Source organism: Oncorhynchus masou, chromosome 7 (genome assembly GCF_036934945.1).
Source record: "Oncorhynchus masou masou isolate Uvic2021 chromosome 7, UVic_Omas_1.1, whole genome shotgun sequence".
NCBI classification, from domain to species: Eukaryota; Metazoa; Chordata; class Actinopteri; order Salmoniformes; family Salmonidae; genus Oncorhynchus; species Oncorhynchus masou.
In genome coordinates this window covers 17010087-17024175 of record NC_088218.1, presented here as the reverse complement: position 1 = coordinate 17024175, position 14089 = coordinate 17010087, and the positions used below count along the sequence as shown (strand labels likewise).

Sequence of the window (14089 nt, the reverse complement as noted above, 5' to 3'; positions counted from 1 at the left end):
CTCATCCCAGATGTCAGGTTGCGTGGTCGCCGGTCACCTCTGTAGCTTCGGTCCCTCGGCTCTCTCTCCCTGCACTGTGTCCCTGTTGAGTGATGTCACTCTCGCTGACCCTCCACTCTCCTCCTGAGTCCATGCCCCAGACAGACAGAACACCGTCCACTCTCCTCCTGAGTCCATGCCCCAGACAGACAGAACACCCTCCAGTCTCCTCCTGAGTCTGTGTCCCAGACAGACAGAACACCCTCCACTCTCCTCCTGAGTCCATGCCCCAGACAGACAGAACACCCTCCACTCTCCTCCTGAGTCCATGCCCCAGACAGACAGAACACCCTCCACTCTCCTCCTGAGTCCATGCCCCAGACAGAACACCCTCCACTCTCCTCCTGAGTCTGTGCCCCAGACAGACAGAACACCCTCCACTCTCCTCCTGAGTCCATGCCCCAGACAGACAGAACACCCTCCACTCTCCTCCTGAGTCCATGCCCCAGACAGACAGAACAGCAACACAAGCAGAGCTACAGCACCCCTCATTCTGAAGCGATACCTCTTCAGATATGATGCACTTTATGAGGCTCAGACCCCCTCCTTATATACACACATCAGTTAAGCAGTAAGTGTACAAGAGACACGTCATGAAAAAGTCAAGGTTAAAAACAAGACGATTTGTTCACGTTTTGGGGCTGGTCAGCTCTATCAATGTTGTATAAGACTGTGAGACGTCTGCACCTGTTGTTTAGTAACGGATCCCCTGACGTCCGCTGTTGTCAACTACCTGCTGCTATCGGGTTGGAATGTAGTTGCAGGGTGCTTTTTCAGACCGAAATGGGAATGTTTTGGTGACGGAATGATGTTGCTCTTCCTTAGTGCTGCACGGTCCAAAAACAATAGTGTGTGTTTGACTGTGTCTATGTGTTCCTTCCTAAGCAGCACGTGCACAGAAGACAGGTCACTCAACAGAGAAATGGAAACTATAGCCAGGGGCATTCTGATAAGACTCGCCTCGCAAGCAGGTCAGCTCAGTCCGTGTTGTATAAGACCGTGAGAAGGCTGCAACTGTTGTTTAGGAAATGATCTACAGCGAACTGAACCAGAATTCTCTCCTACATACAGCTCACTAACAGTATTTACAAGTGACTAACTGTACAACATACTATTAACACATTGGAGAGTATGTGTAGCAGGTTTAACAAAAGATATTTAAATGTTTTAGCATAGTTTTTTATGTTTTGTCCTTTACTGCAAACACCTGACCCATAATGACGACCCTTCGGTCTTTGGATCAGTACTTTACAAAAGATGCACGATTCTACATGTTGTCAATACGTTTTTATTGATAGAAGTAAGAGGAGCCATTTTGACTCATATTAGACCATGACAGCTTCCATGATGTTCTCACACAGTGAAGAGCAGGAAGAGCCCATTCTTGGACATGGATTTACCCGTGTACTCTCAACTCGCAGTATGAGAAGCAGTGACTCGGATGTAATAGACACTGGTGCTGTGAAGGCATCTGCAGCAGAGGACAAGAAGAGAGGGATTTACTCTTTCTACTTTTCTCCACTTCAACTCGGGCACACGGAAGGACAGACAGAAACAGGTGTCTCCCGGCGGTCACTCTGTGAAAGTTACCTGTAATCGGGCTGTAGGCCTCGCCGATGTTGGTGATGACCCTGGAGTATACCAGTGTGGTTTCAGTATTGAATGGGCCTACAGATCCTGAATCAGTCAAACCAGCAGAGAAAGCTACCTTTGGTCTGTTTGTGAACACAGGAGGAGAAACACTGTCCCAGTTCGAGAGAATTCACTTTGTTCTGTCCTTTAGATGATGTACACTACATGACCAAAAGTATGTGGACACCTGCTCGTCGAATATCTCAATCCAAAATCATGTGCATTAATATGGAGTTGGCCTCCCCCTTTGTTGCTATAACAGCCTCCACTCTTCTGGGAAGGCTTTCCACTAGATGTTGGAACATTGCTTCCATTCAGCCACAAGAGCATTAGAGAGGTCGGGCACTGATGTTGGGCGATTATGCCTGGCTCATAGTCGGCTTTCCAATACATCCCAAAGGTGTTCGATATGGTTGAGGTCCGGGCTCTGGGCAGGCCAGTCAAGTTATTCCACACCAATCTCGACAAACCATTTCTGTATAGACCTTGCTTTGTGCACGGGGGCATTGTCATGCTGAAACAGGAAAGGGCCTTCCCCAAACTGTTGCCACAAAGTTGGAAGCACAGAATAGTCTAGAATGTCATTGTATGCTGTAGTGTTAAGATTTTCCTTCACTGGAACTATGGGGCCCGAACCATGAAAAACAGGTCCAGACTATCATTCCTCCCCCAACAAACCTTACAGTTGGCAATATGCACTCAGACAGGTAGCATTCTCCTGGCATCCGCCAAAGCCAGATTTGTTTGTCGGACTGGCAGATGGTGAAACGTGATTCATCACCAGAGTCCAATGGCAGCGAGCTTTACACCACTCCAGCCAACGCTTGGCATTGCACATGGTGGTCTTAGGCTTGTGTGCGGCTGCTGGGCCATGGCAACCCATTTCATAAAGCTCCCGACCAACAGTTATTGTGCTGTCGTTGCTTCCAGAGGCAGTTTGGAACTCAATAGTGAGTGTTGCAACCGAGGACAGACGATTTGTACATGCTAAGCGCTTCAGCACTCGGTGGTCCCGTTCTGAGCTTGTGTGGCCTACCACTTTGCGGCTGAGCCATTGTTGCTCCTAGGCGTTTCCACTTCACAATAACAGCACTTAGAGTTGACCGGGGCAGCTCTAGCAGCGCAGAAATTTGACGAACTGACTTGTTGGAAAGGTGGCATCCATTGACGGTGCCACGTTGAAAGTCACTGAGCTCTTCAGTGAGGCCATTCTACTGTCAATGTTGGTCTATGGAGATTGCATGGCTGTGTGCTCGATTTTATTCACTTGTCAGCAACTGGTGTGGCTGAAATAGCAGAATCCACTAATTTGAAAGGGTGTCCACATACTTGTTTTTATATGTAGTGTATATCAGAACAACAGAGAGACAGGCCTTAGACATCAACAATCATGTCAAACATAACTCCTCTCTCAATGACTGATTCTGGATCCTGAATGACTGTTAGTGAGGTGCACATTTGTTTTACTTGAAACCTCTCTTCAGCTCCATAGTAGTTTTAAAACAAATCTCTCTGTCGTCAGCTCCTCCACCTTACAGTCTGGCCTCCAGGGTTAGAAGGATATTCAAATAATTGTATTTTTACATATTTATTTCCACATATAAAAAACAGAACAACATCCCTTCCTGTCATTACCTGTGTTCTGTCTCTTCAGTTCCTGAACATCTTTCCTAGTGGCGGTCAGCTCACTCTCGCTGGCTCTCAGTCTGGCCACCGGGGCTCGAATGATATCGGAATAATTTGTAATAATTGTATGTTGATGTATTTATTTGCACATACAGTACAAGACACAGAAACAACAACCATTTCTTACATACCCATGTTCTCTCCTTCCATTCCCTGAACCTTGTTCGTGGTGGTGGTTGTCAGCTCTCTCTCACTGGCTCTCAGTCTGGCTTCCAGGGTTAAGGACACACGTGACACCAGTTATCCAAAGATATCCATTTTTGTGGGGTATTTATTAGGATCCCTATTAGCCGCTGGAAAACCATGTCTCTCAGCTCCTTCATCTCGGTCCAGATGTCAGGTTGCGTGGTCGCCGGTCACCTCTGTAGCTTCGGTCCCTCGGCTCTCTCTCCCTGCACTGTGTCCCTGTTGAGTGATGTCACTCACCTCCTGAGTCCATGCCCCAGACAGACAGAACACCCTCCACTCTCCTCCTGAGTCCATGCCCCAGACAGACAGAACACCCTCCAGTCTCCTCCTGAGTCTGTGTCCCAGACAGACAGAACACCCTCCACTCTCCTCCTGAGTCCATGCCCCAGACAGAACACCCTCCACTCTCCTCCTGAGTCCATGCCCCAGACAGAACACCCTCCACTCTCCTCCTAAGTCCATGCCCCAGACAGACAGAACACCCTCCACTCTCCTCCTGAGTCCATGCCCCAGACAGACAGAACACCCTCCACTCTCCTCCTGAGTCCATGCCCCAGACAGACAGAACACCCTCCACTCTCCTCCTGAGTCCATGCCCCAGACAGACAGAACACCCTCCACTCTCCTCCTGAGTCTGTGTCCCAGACAGACAGAACACCCTCCACTCCCTGTGCCCCAGACAGACAGAACAGCCTCCACTCTCCTCCTGAGTCTGTGCCCCAGACAGACAGAACACCCTCCACTCCCCAGACAGACAGAACACCCTCCTCCTCCTGAGTCTGTGCCCCAGACAGACAGAACACCCTCCACTCTCCTCCTGAGTCCGTGCCCCAGACAGACAGAACACCCTCCACTCTCCTCCTGAGTCCATGCCCCAGACAGACAGAACACCCTCCACTCTCCTCCTGAGTCTATGCCCCAGACAGACAGAACACCCTCCACTCTCCTCCTGAGTCCGTGCCCCAGACAGACAGAACACCCTCCACTCTCCTCCTGAGTCTGTGCCCCAGACAGACAGAACAGCAACACAAGCAGAGCTACAGCACCCCTCATTCTGAAACGATACCTGTTCAGATATGATGCAGTACGTGTACAAGAGACACGTGATAAAAACAAGGTTAAAAACAAGATTTGATAAGTTTCATTTTTGGGCTGGACTGTTTACTGTTTTATTGATTTTGTAGAAATCAATAAATATCGCTCAGCTGGTAGTGCATGGCACTTGCAACACCAGGGTTGTCGGCTCAATTCCCAAGGGGGACCAGTACATAAAGAGTATTAAATATATGCACTCACTACTATTTTAGATGGGAATGTTTTGGTGACGTCATGCTGTCGCTCTTCCTGCATGGTCCAATAAGAATGTGTGCGTTGTGTGTGTGTGTCACGTTCTGACCTTAGTTCCTTTGTTTTGTCTTTGTTTTAGTATGGTCAGGGCGTAAGTTGGGGTGGACAGTCTGTTCTTTTTTCTATGATTTGGCCTGGTATGGTTCTCAATCAGAGGCAGCTGTCAATCGTTGTCCCTGATTGAGAACCATACTTAGGTAGCCTGTTTTCACCCTTGAGTTGTGGGTGATTGTTTTCTGTTGAGTGTTTGTTTCTGCACCAGACAGAACTGTTTCGTTCGTTCACTTTGTTGTTTTTGTTCCGTGTTCATTTCTTTATTAAAAAGATGGACATTTGCTGCGCATTGGTCCTCACCTTCTTCCACCAACAACGGCCGTGACAGTGTGTACATACCTGACTGTGTCCCCCTTCCTCAGCAGTACGTGTACCAAAGACAGGTCCCTCAATGGAGATGTGGAAACTATGACCAAGGACTTCCAGATAAGGTTCACCTCGCCACAGGTCTGCTCATGTTGTAGAAGACCGTGAGAAGTATGCAACTGTTGTTAAGTAAATGATCTCCGATATCGAACCAGAATTCTTACCTACATATAGCTTAATAAAAGTATTTACAATTGACTAACTGTACAACATGCAATTTAAATTTTTTTGAAAGTTTGTATTCTATAAAATGTAATATCCCCAAACAGCGTACTAAGTAAAGCTTTGTGTGTGTGTGTGTGTGTGTGTGTGTGTGTGTGTGTGTGTGTGTGTGTGTGTGTGTGTGTGTGTGTGTGTGTGTGTGTGTGTGTGTGTGTGGGTAAGGGCAGATCTGGAGTTCATATTTCCTCAGCCACACAGGATGTCCAGAAAACATCTCACCAGGAGACCTCGCTCTGACGGGTCGGAGTCAGACCTCTGTGCTGACGGACAGGTGAAACATTCCATAGTCACAGGAAACAGTTATTATGACCGGGAACGCAACAGGAAAACCAGGAATACCGACAGCCATGGACGGATTTAAGACTCCGACTTCTCATTTGGCTCTGATACAGGCCCTCAGCTCAGAGGGCGGGTGTGCGCGCACACACCACACACACACACACACGTCATAGGAACACAGCAGCCATAGATGCAGAGCTCTGATAAACATCACACTGCACCAGAGCCTCATTATCAGTTTAATATGATTCTAAATAATTCCAGATGATCTAATATGGTCAGAGTTAATAATAAAACATAATGTCACTGAAACAACCCTGACAGGTTCAGAGACATGGAAGTCAAACCTCAATAGTTAATGTGTGTGTGTTCTGTGTCCCAGTAACCCAGAGTAACCACGTAGACCTTAGCACCAGCAGATCGAGGCGGGGCTGTTGTGTGTGCGTGCGTGTGTGTGTGTATGTATAGCTGCCCTCTCAGGCAGGGTCAATTGAAAACATCTGTAGATGGAAACATTTACACGGTTTAGCCTGGTGGGACTATTTTCAAGGCTGTGTGTATGTTTAATACTATGGAATAAGTGCGACATGTTGCCGTATGGAAAATGACCTCACCCTATAGAGGTGAAGGGTCAAACACACATGTATAACATATGCAACAAAATGTCACCTCTCTTGACCACACAAACTGTTTTCAGACGACACAATACATCATGTAAACACAGCTGTCAGTGTTACTCCATTTCTAAGTCTCTAAATAGACCATCTATACCAACCATATAGATCTACACCCCCATATACAGTAACCTACATACATCTAGATAACCTGCACATACTGTAGACCACCACCATATACATACATTCAGGCCTAGATACGCAACTCCCTTAAAGAGTACATGGATGCTCCGATAGACACATACAGGTTAAGACAGGACAGTAGATATCAACATCGAAGACTTCCCTACCACTGATGACTCCATAGTAGCATGTCCTCTTACTCTTCCTGGATTAGCCCGTACGCGTGTGTCCTGCTGGGTCCAACAACAACACTGGTGAATGGTCAATACAAGCCTGCTACGGTTTATAGACGGCCCCTATAGCTGTGTTGCCCTTCACCACTACGACTGAGACATTGGACCAATCTGAAGTGACACACTATTATCCCTAGTGCACTATTTTAGGTCAGAGCCTTCATTTAGGACCTAGCCATGGTAGCTGATGTTTTGGCAGAGAGGAGCTGTTCACAACTCAAACCCACAATATAAACGCACGCTTTTCATACAGACAGTTCCACAGTCAGATTGTTCAGTCAGCTACAGGACCACCTGCAGGCTGACTGGTTGTCTGGCTGGTTTCTAAGGGCTGGTTGGTTGTTGAGAGTTGGTTGTTTGTCACGTTCTCCTCGGTTGTCGAGAAATCATTGGCTGCTGAGGGTTTGATGGTTTCCTGGTGGCTTATCAAGGGCTGTCTGTTGCCTGGTTGGTTTATAAGGGTTGGTTGGTTACCGGGTTTGTGGTTGAGTTCTCATTGTTTGTTAACGACTCATTGGTTGCTAAGGGCTGGCTGTTTGTCTGGTAGGTTGCTAGAGATTGGTTGGTTACCTGATTGGTTGTTGAGGACTCGTTGGTTATTGGGAAGTCATTGCTGGCTTGGTTGGTTTGTAAGGATTGGTTAGTTACCTGGTTGGTGGTTGAGGACTCACTCGTAGCTAACGGTTGGCTAGTTGCCTGGTTGATTGTCAAGGGTTGTCTGGTTGCTTGGTTGTTTGTCGGGGACTTGTTGATTCGTGAGGACTCAGTGGTTGCTAAGTATTGGCTGGGTGCCTGGTTGGTTGCTAGGGATTGGTTGTCAAGGGCTGGTTAGTTGCTAAGGGTTGGTTTGTTGCCTGGTTGGTTGATGAGGACACATTGGTTGTTGGGGACTCATTGGTTGCCTGGTTGGTTTGTAGGAGTTGCCTGGTTGTTTGTCAAGTTCTCGTTGTTTGTTGACGACTCATTGTTTGCTAAGGGTTGGCTGTTTGTGCGGTAGGTTGCTAGAGATTGGTTGGTTACCTGATTGGTTGTCGAGGGCTGGTTAGTTACCTGGTTGGTGGTCGAGGACTCATTAGTTGTTGAGAACACATTGGTTGTCTGGTTGGTTGCCCTGTTGGTGGCTAAGGGTTGGCTAGTTGTCTGGTTGGTTGTTGAGAACTCGTTGGTTGTTGATGAGTCATTGGTTGCTAAGGGTTTGAAAGATTCCCAGCTGGTTGTAAAGGGTTGGCTGGGGACCTGGTTAGTTGCTAAGGATTGGTTGGTTGCCTGGTTAGTTGTCAAGGACTGGTGAGTCAGTAAGGGTTGGCTGGTTGCCTGGTTGGTTGTTGAGGACTCATTGGTTATTGGGAAGTCATTGCTGGCCTGGTTGGTTTGTAAGGGTTGGTTAGTTACCTGGTTGGTGGTTGAGGACTCATTGGTTGGCTGGTTGGTTGTCAAGGCTTGGCTGGTTGCTTGGTTGTTTGTCGGGGACTCGTTGATTGGTGAGGACTCAATGTTTGCTAAGGATTGACTGGGTGCCTGGTTGGTTGCTAGGGATTGCCTGGTTGGTTGTCAATGGCTGGTTAGTTGCTAAGGGTTGGTTTGTTGCCTGGTTGGTTGATGAGGACACATTGGTTGTTGGGGAGTCATTGGTTGCCTGGATGGTTTGTAGGGATTGGCTGGTTGCCTGGTTGATTTCTAGGGGTTGGCTGGTTGCCTGGATGATTGTTGAGGCCTAGCAAATCAAAATGGAAATAAGTCTGACCTTGATATGTGATTTTTGTCAATAAACTAATCTAAACTAGTTGGTTACCTGGTTGGTTGTAGAGGATCCAGTGGTTGCTAAGATTTGGCTGCTTGTCTGGTTGTTTGTCAAGGACTTATTGGTTGTCGAGGACTTCTTGGTTTTTGAGGACTCGTTGGCTGCCTGGTTGGTTGCTAAGGGTTGGCTGTTTGCCTGGTTGCTTGATAGGGGTTGGCTCGTTGCCTGGTTGGCTGCTACGGGTTGGCTAGTTGCCTGGATGGTTGTCGAAGACTCACATGTTGCTAAGGGCTGGGTGGTTAAGGGTTGGCTGTTTTCCTGGTAGGTTGCTAAGTGTTGGCTAGTTGCCTGGTTGGTTGCTAAGGGTTGGCTAGTTGTCTGGTTGGTTGTTGAAGAGTCACAGGTTGCTAGGGGCTGAATGGTTGCTAAGGGCAGGTTACCTGTGGAGGGTTGGTTAGTTTCTAAGTGCCAGTTGCTATTGTAGCAGATCAGAGGGGGAGAGCTACAATGAGAGAAAACAAAAAGAGGTTAACACACACACACACACACACACACACACACACACACACACACACACACACACACACACACACACACACAGAGAGACAGAGACACACACACAGAGACAGAGACACACACACACACACACACACACAGATACACACCAGGCCAGTTGGGTGTGTAGGTCCTGTGTGAGCTGGTAACGCTGAGCGTAGTAGCTACCCTGGGCTTCTACAAAGTCAGACAGGCTTCTCAAATGGGCAGCCTGCAACAGACAGGGTAGAACGAGAGAGTGAGCAGGTGTCTGTGTTAATACCAGTCTATGTGAATGTGTGTGTGTTGGTACATACATGTGTAGTGTTGATTCCCTCCAGCAGTAGTCTGGTGATCTCTGACCCATCACGTGGACTCGGACATGTTTCGTATTGCGTCAGATAACAACATTGACGAATACGCTGATTCGGTGTGCGAGTTCATTAGAACGTGCGTTGAATATGTCGTTCCCATAGCAACGATTAAAACATTCCCTAACCAGAAACCGTGGATTGATGGCAGCATTCGCGTGAAACTGAAAGCGCGAACCACTGCTTTTAATCAGGGCAAGGTGTCTGGTAACATGACTGAGTACAAACAGTGCAGCTATTCCCTCCGCAAGGCTATCAAACAAGCTAAGCGTCAGTACAGAGACAAAGTAGAATCTCAATTCAACGGCTCAGACACAAGAGGCATGTGGCAGGGTCTACAGTCAATCACGGACTACAGGAAGAAATCCAGCCCAGTCACGGACTAGGATGTCTTGCTCCCAGGCAGACTAAATAACTTTTTGCCCGCTTTGAAGACAATACAGTGCCACTGACACGGCATGCAACGGAAACATGCGGTCTCTCCTTCACTGCAGCCGAGGTGAGTAAAACATTTAAACGTGTTAACCCTCGCAAGGCTGCAGGCCCAGACGGCATCCCCAGCCGCGCCCTCAGAGCATGTGCAGACCAGCTGGCTGGTGTGTTTACGGACATATTCAATCAATCCCTATACCAGTCTGCTGTTCCCACATGCTTCAAGAGGGCCACCATTGTTCCTGTTCCCAAGAAAGCTAAGGTAACTGAGCTAAACGACTACCGCCCCGTAGCACTCACTTCCGTCATCATGAAGTGCTTTGAGAGACTAGTCAAGGACCATATCACCTACACCCTACCTGACACCCTAGACCCACTCCAATTTGCTTACCGCCCAAATAGGTCCACAGACGATGCAATCTCAACCACACTGCACACTGCCCTAACCCATCTGGACAAGAGGAATACCTATGTGAGAATGCTGTTCATCGACTACAGCTCGGCATTCAACACCATAGTACCCTCCAAGCTCGTCATCAAGCTCGAGACCCTGGGTCTCGACCCCGCCCTGTGCAACTGGGTACTGGACTTCCTGACGGGCCGCCCCCAGGTGGTGAGGGTAGGTAACAACATCTCCTCCCCGCTGATCCTCAACACTGGGGCCCCACAAGGGTGCGTTCTGAGCCCTCTCCTGTACTCCCTGTTCACCCACGACTGCGTGGCCACGCACGCCTCCAACTCAATCATCAAGTTTGCGGACGACACAACAGTGGTAGGCTTGATTACCAACAACAACGAGACGGCCTACAGGGAGGTGGTGAGGGCCCTCGGAGTGTGGTGTCAGGAAAATAACCTCACACTCAACGTCAACAAAACTAAGGAGATGATTGTGGACTTCAGGAAACAGCAGAGGGAACACCCCCCTATCCACATTGATGGAACAGTAGTGGAGAGGGTAGCAAGTTTTAAGTTCCACGGCATACACATCACAGACAAACTGAATTGGTCCACTCACACAGACAGCATCGTGAAGAAGGCGCAGCAGCGCCTCTTCAACATCAGGAGGCTGAAGAAATTCGGCTTGTCACCAAAAGCACTCACAAACTTCTACAGATGCACAATCGAGAGCATCCTGGCGGGCTGTATCACCGCCTGGTACGGCAACTGCTCCGCCCACAACCGTAAGGCTCTCCAGAGGGTAGTGAGGTCTGCACAACGCATCACCGGGGGCAAACTACCTGCCCTCCAGGACACCTACACCACCCGATGTTACAGGAAGGCCATAAAGATCATCCAGAAGGCGAGGTCAGTACAGGTGCATCAAAGCGGGGACCGAGAGACTGAAAAACAGCTTCTATCTCAAGGCCATCAGACTGTTAAACAGCCACCACTAACATTGAGTGGCTGCTGCCAACACACTGACACTGACTCAACTCCAGCCACTTTAATAATGGGAATTGATGGGAAATTATGTAAATATATCACTAACCACTTTAAACAATGCTACCTTATATAATGTTACTTACCCTACATTATTCATCTCATATGCATACGTATATACTGTACTCTATATCATCGACTGCATCCTTATGTAATACATGTATCACTAGCCACTTTAACTATGCCACTTTGTTTACATACTCATCTCATATGTATATACTGTACTCGATACCATCTACTGTATCTTGCCTATGCTGCTCTGTACCATCACTCATTCATATATCCTTATGTACATATTCTTTATCCCCTTACACTGTGGATAAGACAGTAGTTTAGGAATTGTTAGTTAGATTACTTGTTGGTTATTACTACATTGTCGGAACTAGAAGCACAAGCATTTTGCTACACTCGCATTAACATCTGCTAACCATGTGTATGTGACAAATAAATTTGATTTGATTTTTGATTTGACTGTCGGTCAAACACACACTGAGAGATCCTCAGCTCCATCTCTGCCTGAGAGACTTTCTGGGCCCACATCTGACAGCAATGGATAGAGATACATAGGATCAATCAATGAGAAGGCATACAAGAACAGGACCAACCAATGAGAAAACTGCTGGTCCATGTTCATCATATCGTTCAGTCTTACTGGTTTCTGCTACCTGATGTTAAAACAAGTGTGTGGGAGTGTGCATGTGTATATGTGAGGACTGACCTTCAGCCATCTGACTCGTAGGAAGCTGAACATGTAGGAGACATGAGCTACATACTCCTCTCCTAATGGGTTAGCATTTAGACCCTGAGAGAGAGAGAGAGAGAGAGAGAGAGAGAGAGAGAGAACAGGGAGAGAGGGAGACAGAGACAGAGAGAGAGAGGGAGAGGGAGAGAATGAGAGAGGAGAGAGCGATGAGAATTGACTTTTGATGCTGTGCATTGTTGACACTCTTAGGTTTCCAAGGCACACCTCTCCTGACCCAAATACGCATAAATCTTTCAAGCCACCACTGACCCTTCGTTAAGTCTGAGTAGGTCCAATGGATAGCAACTGTCATCCAGCCTGACACATAGGACACGCTCACGTCTAAATCGCATGAAAGCCAGTGAGGGCTATGGAAAAAACTGAGTTTTCTTAAAAATAAATGTTTTAACACCAGGGGTACTTGCTACTGTGATTCCTGAAATGTAGAGCCTTTGAGTATTTTGAGATTCAAAAATTATAATTTGTTACATTGTTTGCTAGCTCAGCTGGTTAGCGAAGGGTCAATTCATGAGGTCAGCGGTAAGACGTCACCGATATGAGATCGGCAGTGTGAGGTCGGCAGTGTGAGGTTGGCAATATGAGGTCGGCAGTATGAGGTTGGCAGCATGTGGTCAGCAGTCAGCAGTATGTGGTCAGCAGTCAGCAGTATGTGGTCAGCAGTACGTTGGCCTCTCAGGGGCGCTCCAATCCAGACCCTTATACAACAAGTCCTCTAAACGTGCTCCTAAAAGTGTTCAGAGATCAGGGGCTAGAGGTTCAAATCCCTTCGCTTACACACACACACACACACACACACAAAACCAACCAGGGTTAGGCTGCAGTAAAATCTCAGTCTGAGAGATGATTTTGTCAGTCCAGGTCTGACTCTGCTCTGTCCAGGAGACTCTCCAACCGGCTGTCCAACTGTCTTCTCAGCCTGCCCCAGAGCTTCCTCCGTATACTGAGGAGATACAACACGTCATCTATGTGTGTGTTGTAGATGCAGTTTCAAAGGATCACATGGAATCACATTTGAGGAATGGCTGCGCCGGAGACCCGTCGCTGTCCACTGTGACGTGGTGCTGAACATGACGTTGTCCATATGAATGGTGCTGAATCTCCGATTGCTGACCAGCGGCTTTGCTCACTTGAGCACAATTTATTTATTGTTTTTTTAATAATAATAATAATAACATGTTTTATTTATTTTACTAGGCAAGTCAGTTAAGAACAAATTCTTATGTACAATGACAGCCTAGGAACAGTGGGTTAAATGCGTTGTTCAGCGGCAGAATGACATATTTGTCAGCTCGGGGACTCGATCTAGCAACCTTTCGGTTACTAGTCCAACCACTAGGCTACCTGCCGCACCAAATACACATCCGTCATCTCCGCTACTATGCAACTGAATCAGATTGACATATAAATCGATCCTTGAATATCACTGAAGTTAATAAATTCAACATCTCCCTCACCTGAACTGCTCAGTTGATAAACGCGCCCGCGTCCACAGCGAGCCTCGTGATATCCATCTGGTCAAGCTTGGCTAGTTGTCTAGCAGCCGTGGACAGCTATAAAAAGACATCTCTTCTAAACGGATTACTGGCATGTGAAAAACTGAGACCGTAAACAACGACCATTCTCGAAAGACAGAGTATGACTAGCGGTGATGTATCCTGTCATAGCATTTTCCACACAGAGGAGCTAAGAATATCCATCATATCAGCTCGCGTTGTTTGAATGAATGACAGCGGAATCTGTTTACCTCTCCAGTAGCTCGTTTCTCTATTCGCGGTTTTAGGTGATTTTTGGTGACGCCAATGGGCTGCTGCAAAGGACATTTGTCGCGCTATGACGCGAAAGAAGATCAGGTATCCCGCCAAATTTCAAACCCCCTCTGTCATGTGTGAGTGAATGCTTCATGTATATTTCTGTTCCTGTTTCAACTATCACCAGACAGACTGACTGGCCCCTCAGTAATCTGA

The 14089-nt window shown here is 47.5% G+C and overlaps 1 protein-coding gene across 1 annotated transcript; it reads right to left on the bottom strand.

Annotated features, from left to right (window-relative positions):
* Window positions 1-5750: 5750 nt before the first annotated feature.
* LOC135543071 (endophilin-B1-like) lies at window positions 5751-13493 on the bottom strand. Its single transcript, XM_064970166.1, has 9 exons — window positions 13467-13493; window positions 12081-12164; window positions 11835-11902; window positions 11161-11165; window positions 9437-9477; window positions 9251-9351; window positions 8934-9087; window positions 8637-8780; window positions 5751-5795 (listed from the first exon to the last, which is right to left on the bottom strand). Exons 1-9 carry the CDS (start codon window positions 13491-13493, stop codon window positions 5751-5753), a joined length of 669 nt encoding a protein of 222 aa, XP_064826238.1.
* Between the last annotated feature and the right edge of the window lie 596 nt (window positions 13494-14089).

Bases quoted from the DNA above. Each gene is read 5' to 3' on its own strand.
- LOC135543071 (XM_064970166.1), bottom strand. From the start codon at position 13,493: ATGACGGATGTGTATTTGGTGCGGCAG. The intron at 8,781-8,933 runs GCAACTAGCCAA...TCAAGCAACCAG, and splicing joins AACCCTTAGCAACCAACCAG to GCAAACAGCCAACCCTTAGC. The intron at 5,796-8,636 runs GTAACCAACTAG...CCTGTCCGTCAG, and splicing joins GATCCTCTACAACCAACCAG to CACAGAGGTCTGACTCCGAC.